This window comes from Equus przewalskii, chromosome 21 (genome assembly GCF_037783145.1).
Source record: "Equus przewalskii isolate Varuska chromosome 21, EquPr2, whole genome shotgun sequence".
Taxonomy (NCBI): domain Eukaryota; kingdom Metazoa; phylum Chordata; class Mammalia; order Perissodactyla; family Equidae; genus Equus; species Equus przewalskii.
The window spans coordinates 39406553-39419372 of record NC_091851.1 but is presented as its reverse complement, the minus strand read 5'-3'; the positions used below and the strand labels follow the sequence as shown (position 1 = coordinate 39419372).

Below are 12820 nucleotides of genomic sequence, written 5' to 3'. Positions count from 1 at the left end.
CCCGGAAGTCTGGGGGGTGAATGAGTCCTGCACAGGGGTTGGGAGTTGGAGAAAAGTGGAACAGCAAAGCAAGGACCAGGAGCACAGAGTTCTGGCACTGGCCTGCCTTGGCTGCAGTCGGGGGCTGGATAGTGGAGGACCTGGGATGGAAAGGGGACATGCTTGGACTCGAGTCCATAATTATTGAATCATCGTGGGGCTGGGCTGCAGTGTGAGTCATACTTTTCTAAGAGGTGTCACGCACTGCTGAGCGGCAAGGGACCAATAGGGAAAGGCTGCTGTTCCCACTGCCCGTGACTTCTCCCAAGAGACTGGAGTTAACAGTCTGTGGTGTGTGTATGTGTTTCCCAGTATTTTTTCCCTTGCATATATTAACATATATTATTTTTATTAAAATACAGAATAATAAATTGCGTATCTTTTGCTTTTTTTTCCCTCCCACTTCATCACTTGGATCTCATCCTGCAGTGTGTCTCTCCCTCATTCTTTCCTTTGCTACAGGTCCGTCGTACAGGTGGTCCCTCTGTAATGGGCATTTGGTCATTTCCAGGGTTTTGCGGTGCTCTGTTGCTGCTGTGAATATCCTCGTGCATTTCCTCTTGCTCACCAGACCAGTGTTGGCATAGGATACATCCCTCCAGGTAGATTTCCTAGGTCAGAGGAACTGAGCTTTCCATTTAAAGAGAAGTTGCCACGTCGACTTGGCTTTGTCGTCCCATTTCTCCTCCAGCCAGTGGCGTTCTTGTGGTCAGAGATACGTTCCCGCTTCAGTGAACAAACTTCCTTCTTTGCATTCTTTCTGACTTTAGATTCTATGTTCTCCTAGTTAAAAAAAAAATCTGTCCACTTAGGTGTGTTTAGAGCAAAGTGCAAAAGTTTCCCTTCATACCTTCCCTTCCTCACACTTCTTCTCCTTGGGCATCTATGCCTAAGGTTTTGGGTTCCATCCTTCTAGACCTGCTGTCCAATGTGGGGGGCACTAGACACATGGAGCTATTTAAATTAGTTAAATTAATGGAATAAAACTTAAATTTCACATTTGGAGTACTCAACAGCCACGTGTGGCTGGTGGTTCCCGCACCCCTCTCCATTGAGAACCACTGCTGCAGACTGTTTTCTCTATGTCGCTTTTTCTTTACATTCTTCCTGGATTTCCCCAGTGTTAACACTGACACCGTAGCTTCCTGGACTCTGGCTTCAGGAAGGTTGCTGCGTCAGGCAGGTGTTTCAGCGAATCTTTACTGAGTGCCTGCTGATCGGGGTGGCACCCAGCTCAGAGATGGTTATTTCTGTGGAGGCCGACTTCTTGTTACAGTAGTTACCTTTTCCAGAAACATTGTTGCCTCGGCGCTTCCCTCTGTAATGTTTACTTTCCCTTGCATTTCAGCCAGATTGTGTGAAGCCACTGCACATCTCGCAGGCTATTGGCTGTCAAAACCTTTGTTTTAGAGTCAAATCGTAAGAAAATCAAGTTTGGTTGTCCTTTATTTAAATGATCTAAGCTGGAAGCACTGTTAACTAAGTTATTTCTAGCCTTACATCTTAACCGAGTTGAATAGCTGTTGCTGTCAACAGGTGAGAAAATTGTTTCATGTTTTCTTTTTTTATCTGAAAAAATAAGTCAGGAGAAATATCAGCATCTGTTCATTGAATGCCTGCTATGTGCTGGATCCTGTCCTCTGCCCTTTATATATAAAGTCCTTAATCCTCATAGTAATTCAGCAAGGCGGGTCTTATTACTCTCATTTTTCAGAGAGGAAAAATGGGGATCACAGAAGATGAGTAGCCCGAAGGCACACGGTGTGGGGCAGGGCCGGGGTTTGCGCCCGGGTCCGTCGGTGTTCCTTACTCTAGCCCACGTGGTCCTCTTCTTCTGAACCTGCGGCTCTTGCTTGTTTCTTTTTCAGCCTCTCCATCTCCCCAGCCTGTCTAGAATGTGGGATAGGAGTTATTTTGTCATGCCAAGTAACAGACAGCTCAGTTTGGTGTTAAGAAACAACAGCAGCAGTCCGTGACACCAGGGTGATAGCTGGCACAGCACAGCTCTAGGCACCTGCCCGTCTCAGACTGCTGGGGGGCTGACGTCCACCCACCGGACAGACGGGGCGGAGAGCCTCAGGTGTAACCCAGATGGGGAGAGGGAGCCTGGCTGCCACCTCTTCTGTTTGGATAGATTTTGGGGAATTTGGTCACTCATAAATTTGCCACCAAGCCCAAGGCGTCTACTGCAGGACCGTAGTTACCAAAATATGGGCAGGCGATGGCTCTAGGGGTTGCAGTGATAAAGTCTGAGTAATTCATGGGCAGGAACTGACTCGCACGGAGACACGCAGCGAGACCCTTACTTCCTTTGTCACTTCTCCTTCCGTATTTCTTTTTTTTTTTTGAGGAAGATTAGCCCTGAGTTAACTGCTGCCAATCCTCCTATTTTTGCTGAGGAAGACTGGCCCTGAGCTAACATCCATGCCCATCTTCCTCCACTTTATATGTGGGACGCCTGCCACTGCATGGCTTGCCAAGCGGTGCCATGTCCACACCTGGGATCCGAACTGGCGAAACCCGGGCCGCCAAAGCGGAACGTGCGCACTTAACCTCTGCGCCATTGGGCCGGCCCCTCCTTCGGTATTTCTGATGCCATCCGGGCCAACTTGTTAACAGCAGACGTTTGCTAAGGTCTCTGCAGTCGAGGAAGGCGAGGCAGCCAGCAGTGCAGGCTTCCAGCTCGGAGCCGCGAGTCCAGCGTGAACTTAGTAGCGTAGTTCACTTTTCATTGCATTGATTTTGATGGTTACCTTCTATTATGGCAAGTGATACTGGGTTTCCATTTATAATAGTGGCATGAAGTGACTTTTTTGGGAAGATTTTATTTTTCCTTTTTCTCCCGAAAGCCTCCTGGTGCATAGTTGTGTATTTTTAGTGGTGGGTCCTTCCAGTTGTGGCATGTGGGATGCCGCCTCACTGTGGCCTGATGAGCGGTGCCATGTCTGCGCCCAGGATTTGAACCGGCAAAACCCTGGGCCACAGAAGCGGAGTGCGTGAACTTAACCACTCGGCCACAGGCCGGCCCCATAAAGTGACTTTTAAAGTAACTTAGAGAAACTAAATCTGGGACCGGAGTTCTCAACCTGAGCACTGCTGGCGTTTTGCGCCCCATCATTGCTTGTTGTGGGGCCCTGCTAGGCGCTGTAGGATGTTTAGCAGCATCCCTGGCCTCTACCTGCGGGATACCAGCAGCCAACCCTTCCCTGAGTTGAGAATCACTGATTTAAGGGATGCAAATTGAGGCAAAATCATGAAGTTAGAACGTAGAGGTGGTTGGATATTGTAGAAATCCCATGTGTGTATGAAAATGGCTGAAGTTTGAGAACCTGTTTAGGCAAATTTCCTTCAGTTGTGGGGTCCACTTACTGATGTTCACGTGTGTGTCCTTGAAAGGGCATTGACCTCAGTTCAGGGTGGGTGGAAGGAGATGTCTTGAAAAGGATGCTCTAAAGCAGCACTGTCCAGTAGAACTTCCCGTCGTGCTGGAATGTTCTGAATCTGCTCAGTCCGGTCCGGAGCCGCTGGCCCCACGTGGTTGTGGAGCGCTCACAGTGCGGCTCAGGAGGATGAGGAACTGAATTCTTTTCATTCATTTAAGGGTAAATAGCCACCTGGAGGAGAAGCTGCTGTGTTGGACGGCAGAGCTCTAAGGTCCAGAGTGGAGGGGTCAGGGTGATGGACGGCGGGCTGTCAGGTGCTGCTCGCCCTCTTCAGAAGCCTAGACTTGGAACACACGGAACCAGTAGGGATGTTTCTTTAAGGACAGTCCTGCCACGTTGCAGGAGATTTGGGGTATTGGTTAACACGCCCAACTGAAATTGGCTTCAGCAAAGTAAAATAAGACAAAAGCCAATTGATTGATTCCAGGGAATCAAAGCAGGGGAAAGGCCAGGGAACGGACAGACCTGCGTGCTCTCCCCGGTCGTCAGGAACTCCTCCGGTCTCTGCAGCCCTCCCTGTGGCTCGTTTTCAGGCTGACTCTTCTTCCCTCAACAGGAGCGGGGTGGCCGCCCGCTGCCAAGACTTGTTTTCTGCCACCTTAGCAAGCCCAGGGTGAAGAGCGCATCTTTCCTAGTATTTCTAGCAAAAATGCCACTCGGGGGTCTCATTGGCCCTTTCTCACGCCCATCACCATGTCAAGGGCTCTGCTCGGCCCAGCTTGGATCCTGTGCTCATCACATCTGGAGCTCAGAGGTGGGGTCGCCAAGGGTCGCCAAGTGCTGGCGTTTTGCGCCCCATCATTGCTTGTTGTGGGGCCCTGCTAGGCGCTGTAGGATGTTTAGCAGCATCCCTGGCCTCTACCTGGTCGTCTCCCCACTTGGCTTAGGTGGGCTAAGCCAAGTGGGGAGACGGAGGGAAATGACTTATTAAATTATGATGAAAGAGTAGCTATAGGATAGAAGAAAGCTGTATGGTAGCTGCGGCTGTGGGAGTGGATCCAAGGAGGGGAACACACTTGGAAGGGGCCCCCCCAAGGCGGGGGTGCAGACCTGGTTGGAGACGGTGTAGTTCAGGTTGCTGGATGGCAGGGCTGGAGTTGGTCTGCAGGCATGGGGCAAGCAGAAAGCAATCCCCAGGGTGCAGGTGGGGTGGCAGTCACAGCTGGTGGTTGACACATTCGGTCTGCAATGGGAGTGAGGCACTGGTGCCAACAAGAGGCCTGGAACTTGCAGTGTCTGGGACACAGTGACAGAAGAACCTCAGGAGACAAACTTGGGGGTGAGGGAATCAGGGTGCTGGTGTGGGGGAGCCTGGGGCTCAGGATGTCTGTACTGAGAGGGCCCTGGGAAGGTGACCACTGGGCCACAGTGGGGCTTGGAGGTCTCCGAGAAATGGTGCGTTCTGGGTATGTGGCTAGACAGAGCACCGTTGGATGTCCTCACACCCGTGCCACTGACCCATGGTGCCACAGCCTGGAAACCACCAGGAGCCTTTTTTCCAGAAAGGTCCCTCTGGCGCCCACTACTGAGAAAGCTTAGCATTGCGCTCACTGTACAGGAGAGATGCTTGAATGACCTCTGTCTGTGATCCTAGGGCAGGTATTGAAGGGTGACTTGGGAGCCGAGAGATGACAAATTGACAACTGGCGTGAAGATGAATGGGTGTGGGGCAGGAAGAGCACGCAGAAGAGCTCCATGGGCAAGACAGTTGCTCTTGATGGCCCAGAAGATCCTTCCAATTTTATGAAATGAGAGATTGGAAAAAAAAAATAGAGCTGTAGAATAATGGTGCTGATGAGGCTGTTGATGGCAGTGCAGGGTGTTCTCAGCTCTTAGCTCAGGATTGGGATTAGACAGGCCTGGGCTTAAGGCCTGCTTCCCCCACTCGATAGTAGATGGATCAGATGCAGGAGTAGCTCTTGGGAAAGTCACTGAGTCCTCTGTGGGCTCAGTTACCCACTCTGAAAATGGGGATGGCACTACTGCCTACCGTGTAGGGTGGTTGTGAACATTAAATGAAATATGCGTTTCTGTTTTTTTTTTTCCTGAGGAAGATTGGCCCTGAGCTAACATCTGTGCCAGTCTTCCTCTGTTTTGTATGTAAGCTGCCACCACAGTACGGCTGCTGCCAAATGGTGTAGGTCTGTGCCTGGGAACCGAATCTGGGCCGCTGAAGCAGAGCATGCCAAACTTAGCCACGAGGCCAGTGGGGCTGGCCCAATGCATTTCTTTTTTACCATTCTCATCTGGACCGCAGTCTTTGCTTGCCTGGATGAAGGCAGCAGCCTCCTAGATGGTCCCTCATTTCCACTTTTTTTGGTTACTATATAGCTTTGTTAAGATATAATTCACAGACTCTACAATTCATCTATTTAAAGTGTGCAATTTAGCAGTTTAGTATCTTCCTAGAGTTGTGCAACCACCACCACAGTCATCGTTAAAACATTTCATCACCCCAGAAGAAAACTCACACCCCTTACCTGCTTCTCCTCTTGTCTACTGCAGCGTCTTCTCTGCCCAGAAGCCAGAGGGACCTTTTAAAAATGTAAATCAGATCGTGCCACCCCTGCTTGTAACCCTCCAGTGATCCCCATTGTGCATGGAGTAAAATCCAGACTCCTTGCCCTGGTGACAAGGCCTGTGTCACCTGCCCCTTCTCCTCCTCTGACCGCGTCTGTCACCCTCTCCCCGGTGACCGCTGCCTCCCAGCCCCACCAGTCTTCCCTCTGTGCAGACGTGTGCCAGGCTGCCTCCTCCCTCTGGACCTTTGCCCTTGCCTTTCCAGTCTGCCTGGATTGCACTTCCTGCGTTGTTTCACGGATGCTCCTTCTTGTCACTCAGCTCCACTGTCACCCCAGCCTCTCTGACTACCCAATCTCCCGGAGCCACACCCCTTCCCCATGCCCTCTCTTGCCCGGCCTTGTTTTATTTTGGCTGTTTGTCTCCCTCCGCTGGAGTATAAACTCCAGGGAGGGAGGACCTCGTCTGTCTTGTTCACAACTGAACACCCAGTGCCTGGGCGGGGGCACCTTGTGAGCGGACAGGACATGCTGGGTGAATGAAAGCACGGCAGAAGAGAAGCGGCGATTACTTCTCTTATTGTTGTTATTAAGTGTTCAATAAATGCTATTGACCTGAAAGTCAAATTAATTGTGCCCTGAAATTAGCCTTGGGGCTAATTACACTGGGCTCAGGTGACACAAAGTCCTCATTTTACCCCAGCTTTGCGGTGAAATTGTGAGGAAGAAGAGAGCAAGGAGCCTGTTCTGGAGTTTTGTCCCCACAGGCCCTGGAATAATACTTTGTACCAGATGGGCACTTCATAAATGCTTAGTATTAGGAATCTAGCTTTAAAAAAACTCCAAACAAACATTTAGTCCTGTAGATAACATGTGTACCATGTGACTACAGATCCACAGGAAGAGGTCTCCCTACCTCCCCACCCCCAAAGGGAACTGGCGTTGCCGGCTCGTTGTGGAGGTTTCCTGCCTTTGCAGGCTTATGTCTGCGTGTGTGTCCTCTTGCTTTCCTGCGAAGAGTAGCATCCTGGCCACAGCTTTCGGCCCTTGCTTTTTGATTTAGCGTGTCTTGCAAATGGCGCCCTTTAGTCCATACAGCTCTATTTCATTCTTTACAGACTGTTGGGAATCCCATTTTTTGGATGTTCCCTGTTTATTTACCAGCCCCGTCTGATGAATGGTCAGGTTTGTTTCCAGTCTTTTGCTGCCATGGTGCACGCTGCAGGCAATGGCCTGTTACCTCGTGCACATGCGCACTTCTGCAGCTTAAATCACGAATAGCTTGAGTGGGCAGCTTGCTGTGTGGGGCCTTCTGCTAAAACAAAACAGACAAAACTCATGAACAGTGAACCCCTCAGTTTGTGGTTCTCTTAAATTTATTCTGTGGCTTTCATTGGAAACCTACAACTGTGGGGTCCATCGTTACAGGATTATTACAGGCTGAGGAGAGAATTGCTGGTTCACAGAGAGTCAGTCGTGACCCTCAGGAAGGTTGCTGCAAATCCAGGGGTATGTTTCCTGTCAAAGGAATCCTGCCTCCCTGCCACCTTGCTTGCTTCCTGCATTCACTGAACGCTGAGTGAGTGCCCACCGATGGCCAGCTGGGGTGATTCACACCCACGAGCAGGAGTGGGCTTGGCCCCCTCGAGGCTTCTGTGTGTGTCTCTGGCTTTTGGCCAACATGAATGAGTTACTAGAAGTGAAACCTGTCCTTATCAGAGCCACACTCCACCCTGAGCGCCAGTTTACTGGAATGAGGATGCTATTTTTAAGAAAGAGCATCGTGTTTCATCATGGAAATTTTGAGCATCTGAGCAGGCAGCTTGCTGGCTTGCTAATCTTTAGAGTCTGATGCTCAGGAGCTGTGTTTGCTGGGCTCTGCAGCCCAGCACCCCACCAGGGCCTGCCCAGCCTGTAGGAGGAGGGGGCGAAGGGAGATCCGTGGTGGACAAGTCATTATGTAAGTCCTGGTGGCCGTGTCTGTTTGGTTTCACTTCAGCGGGCAGCTTCTCCAGGGGCGGGCAGGGCTGGGGTTTCTCCCTCCAGCCTGTGGGTGCCGGGGCAGTGAGGCGAACAATTCGGTGTGGGGTGTTCCCACTGCAGTGCTTACGAGGGCTTGTAATTCTGGAAAGGCCTTGTTTATGGGCTCTCCTGAAGGACGTGCTGCCTCCTTTGGGGAGTCCTGAGAGCGCCTTTGTTTTGCTAGAGCCAGCGGATCTCCAGGTGTTCCCCTGCCTCGCTTTAGGGTGACCCGGGAGGGGGCGTGCCTAATGAGCTGCTCTCTCGGGACAGCCAGGTCGGGGGCGGCACTTGGGGCCAGTCTGCCCACAGCTGGCACGCTGGCCTGTCTCCAGGATGCGCTGGGCTCTGAGACATCATCCTTCTGGCTTGTCCCTCCGGTGTTGCTAAAGAGGAGAGCCAGGGATGGAGAAGAGCTTCCTCCCCTCCTCCGTTACAGAGCAGTCTTGGTGTAACCAGCACCTTTGACAGCGTGGGGTGATGGAAAGACCCTGGGTTTTAGAATAAGATGGACATGGTTCAAGACCACACTCAGCTGTTTCTCATTTCTAGGCAGATTGAAGTGCTTTATTTAACTGTCCTGGCCTTTCCCTTCTCATCTGTAAAATGTAAAAGTAATAACAGTATTTGTTGCTGTATATTTACTTTTTTAACTTAAGTCTTATTATTTTAAAAATGATGTCTACTTTTTGAAATAGTTTGGGCTTTGGGACAAAGCATCTTTTATTTGGACCACACCTTCTTAGAAGCCTTAGCTCTGTTTTCCTGTCTCTCTAAAGAATGAAGGCCCAGATGGTGTCTGTGGTCCTGACCCAGGGAAGATGTTTTAGAGGAAAACATTCTGAGAAGAGCAGACAGGTGTGGGTGTGGCTGGGGCAGGTGTGGGCGTGGCCTTGATGGTGTGGGCGTGTCTTTCCCACAGGTGCTGTGAATGGCTGAGATGCTGTGGCAGAGGGGAGCCCCGGCCCCGCACAGTCTGGTTGGGGCATCCCGAGAAGAGGGATCAGAGGTACCCTCGAAATGTCATCAACAATCAGAAGTACAACTTCTTCACCTTTCTTCCTGGGGTATGTATGGGCAGGGACCACATCCGTTTTTCTTCCCATGCTACGTGTATGCAATGGTGCCAGTCTTAGAAGGCCGAGGTCCCCGTGGCAGGTTTTGTGAACACCCTGTGTCTTTCCCATGACGCCTTAGCCATCTTCCCAGGTCCTGAGCACCTGGAGGAAGCTGCCTTCTGTCTGCAAGGCCATGAGACTCCATCTGATCCATTAGAGTAACTTCCTACTTATTTGATGTGTTGGGCCGAAGAGTGAAAAAGATTTTTTGAGGACTTAACATTATAACCACCCCCCCCCCAAAAAAAAAACCCATCAGCAGTGCTTAAATTTTTCCCCTATCATCACGAAACACATATTCAGTGTGGGAAAATTGGGTGATAAAAGTATAGAGAAATTTTTTTAAGAAGTTTTTAATCCAATCTTCCAGAAAGAGTATTTCTTTTGATGTTTTTGCTAATGAATGTTTCTGTTTGGCACAGTGTTTTTCTCGATAGTCACGGCATTCCCTCATTAACTTATACAAATCCATGGGCATGTACTCCACAAGCCTTCCCCCTACACACACTTAAGTTAAACACCTTGTTTTCACCCAGCAGCCTCTGAGCACACTCCAGCTGACTTCAGCAGCAGCTGCAATCAGTGTCACTGCTGGAGGTAAAAACAAATGACTGTGTTTGATTTGTTGAGAAAGAATGCAGAAACACAAATATATTATACTGTGGCTTAAGGTCAGCTTGAATGTCTGTTTAAGGGTGATTTCCACTGCATTCACTGGCTCAACTCACATCCCCTCAGAGCTTGTATCTTAAGTCAAGAAAGAGTCTGTTTCTCGTTCGTGGAAGTTCTGATGCAGGCTGGGCCCCTCTCCGCCATCTCGTGGCTGTCTGTCCATCTGGAATACACAGCCACCGCATCAACATGACCCAGCGAGAGCGAGGTGACTGAACAGTGGCTCTTCACTGCCTTAGCCCTGGAGAGACGCGTCATTTCTGCTTATTGCCCAAGGGCCAGCTGGGTCACGCGCTGTCAGCCCTCGAAACCGCCAGAACCCACCTGCAGCCCAGGAGGAGATTCCACTATATTTATGTTACTATGCTGAGATCATTTCATGGACATAGCAATTTATCTTGCTTTTTGGATTCAATCTTACAGCATAAGTATTTTCCACCAAAACTTCTTAACATTTTGAGTGGCCTACCTGTACTTACAAAATAGATGGTTAAAGAAATAAAACATAAGAGATACAGTTGAAGCCCCCAGCATGCCCTCCCCACCCCGGAGGTACCCACTGTCTTGAATTTGGTATTTATAGTTTCCATGGGGATCATTATTTATTTTTTTACTTTTACAAATTAAATTTTTTTTTTTTTTTTGGTGAGGAAGAGTGGCCCTGAGCTAACATCTGTGCCTATCTTCCTCTATTTTATATGTGGGACGCCTGCCACAGTGTGGCTTCATGAGTGGTGCATGGGTCTGCACCTGGGATCCAAACCCAAGAACCCCAGGCTGCCGAAGTGGAACCTGCAAACTTAACCACTATGCCACCAGGCTGGCTGTGACCACAAATTAATATTTTTATTACTCATATGTATTTTCCTAAACGACATTTAGAACTGTTTGGACTATATATGAGAAAGGTAGCGTGTAACTTGTTGTCTTCTTCTGTAGGAATATTTTTAAATGTTATTCACCTCCCGCTCGACCTACCCCTCCTCGTCAGACGAGCCTTGATTGCTCTCTCCCTCTGCGTTTCAGGTGCTGTTTAACCAGTTCAAATACTTCTTCAACCTCTATTTCCTGCTGCTCGCCTGCTCCCAGTTTGTCCCTGAGATGAGACTTGGCGCCCTGTACACCTACTGGGTGCCCCTGGTGAGTACACAGGCGTCGCTTGTTCAGCGGCCTCGGGTTTGGGAACAGGAGTTCTTTGTCTGTCTCCCTGAGCACCTGGAGCGGGCGAGGATGCCCTCAGGCCGGTGCGTTGGGAGTCCCCAGGACTTTCACGTCAAAGCGCTGTTTCCTCCGCCCCCAGGATCCCGCTGTGGAAAGCTGGGCCCGTGCATTCATTCTCACTCTGCTATTCAGGCATTCATTCTTTCAGCAAATATTTGTCGCATGCTTGTTGTGTCACCCAGTTCAAGACTCTGGGGACACGGTGGTAAATGAGAGAGACAGAGCCGCTGTCTTCGTGCATTGTGGTGTTTGAATGGCTTTCTGAGATCACGTTTTCTGTTTACATTGTGTAGGTATTTCAGCGTGAGGGGTTGAAAAGGGGACAGATTCTGTGCTGTAGTGTGGACAGAATGCGACAGAACTGACCAGGATTCCCCTCCGTTCCCTTCCTCTCTTTATTCCTTCCCTCTGGCAAAGGGTTATTGAGCACCCACTGTGTGCCAGGTGCTGTGCTGGATGCTGGGGATGCAGCAACAAACGAAACAGATAAAAATTCCTGTCCCCACGGAGCTGGTGTTTCAGAGGGGTAGACAAGAAACAGATGAACGTAATTGTTTTAAATGTGAATTGTGCATTGAAGGTTAATAGAATAAGGTCATAGGACAGATGGGGTCCCCAGGCACATTTAGTATTTGTTGAATGGATGCAGGTGGAGGCTGGGAGATGTGGAGGGGCCACCTTAGAAATGGTGACCACAAAAGGCCTGTAGAGGAGGGGATAGGAAGGAGAGAAGGTGGGCGGGAGTATTTCAGGTACAGGGAGGAGTGATGCAAAGGCCCTGCGGGAAGCATGCACCCAGAGCATTTGAAGAACAAAGAAGCCTAACATGACTGGGGCGTGGAGAGGGCAGAACGGACATGTCTTTTTCTCTAAATAGAGACATTTTGAAATATAACTGCTGTTGATTTCTCACTAAGCGTGACTTGAGGGGAAGGATTCTCTGTTCACAAATATTGTCAAATTTTTAATCGGGAGAAGATTGTTAAAGTAGAAGAGATTTAAGCCCTCCTTAAAGAGATGAAAACAAGCATTATTTGCATTATTTTTGGTGGCGGTGGGAGATGAGAAAGATTTGGTGCTCGGGCCCTGTGGAGGGGAGGGAGCCAGGCGCTAAGGACGGGTGCATGGGTGTCGCACCTTGTGTGCCACGCTCTCAGACGAGTCACTTCGGCAGCTCCAGCCCTGAGAAGAGGAGGGGAGTTTACTTCTTCCACACGAGCAACGAAGATGCTTCTGGGACGTGAGAGCCATTCTTTCCTACTCCGAGTCATTTTGGGCGAGGTGGGGCTGGGAGCTGGAGCGAGCCTTGCTGGAGCACCTTGTCCTCGGATAACAGACGTTCCGTGTGTGTGTGTGTGCCCTCGCACACGCGAACACTGCAAACCCAGAGGCTGAGGGAGAGCTGGGGCACCCGTGGGCGTGCAAGGGCGGGAGTGGCTGCTCCCTGCCATCTGGTGCAGACGTGCACCCAGAGTCGCCAGGCCCAAGAGCTAAAAACTGGAGAGTTTTACATGAAATACTCTAATTTTATTCTAGTTTTTTATTCCACAAGTGTTTATTACATACTAACATAAAGTCAAACTGTAGGTTATTTATTTAAGGAAAAGTTAGTCTGTCATGTATATAAAATCATTTATCACGCTGCCTTTTTATTGATTACCTTTCTGAAGTTGTAGTTATTTGAAAGATGACTGCATTCACGTGATTCAAGAAATGTATAAAAATGTCTCTAGTGATCAATCTCCCGTCAGCTGGTACAGCCCCCAACACTGTCATGTGTTCCTCCTCT

General features: G+C 49.7%; 1 protein-coding gene across 9 annotated transcripts in view; it reads left to right on the top strand.

Annotated features, from left to right (window-relative positions):
• The window catches only part of ATP9A (ATPase phospholipid transporting 9A (putative)), a 127663-nt gene that overhangs the window by 20037 nt on the left and 94806 nt on the right, over nt 1-12820 (top strand). For 8 of the 9 annotated variants that reach the window (XM_070589472.1, XM_070589471.1, XM_070589470.1 and 5 more), the window contains exons 2-3: nt 8943-9087; nt 10837-10950. In XM_070589472.1, the coding sequence (XP_070445573.1) occupies nt 8943-9087; nt 10837-10950 (259 nt within the window). Of the gene's footprint in view, nt 1-7298; nt 7962-8942; nt 9088-10836; nt 10951-12820 lie in introns of those variants that run through there. The other variant, XM_070589476.1, reaches the window with a different exon arrangement.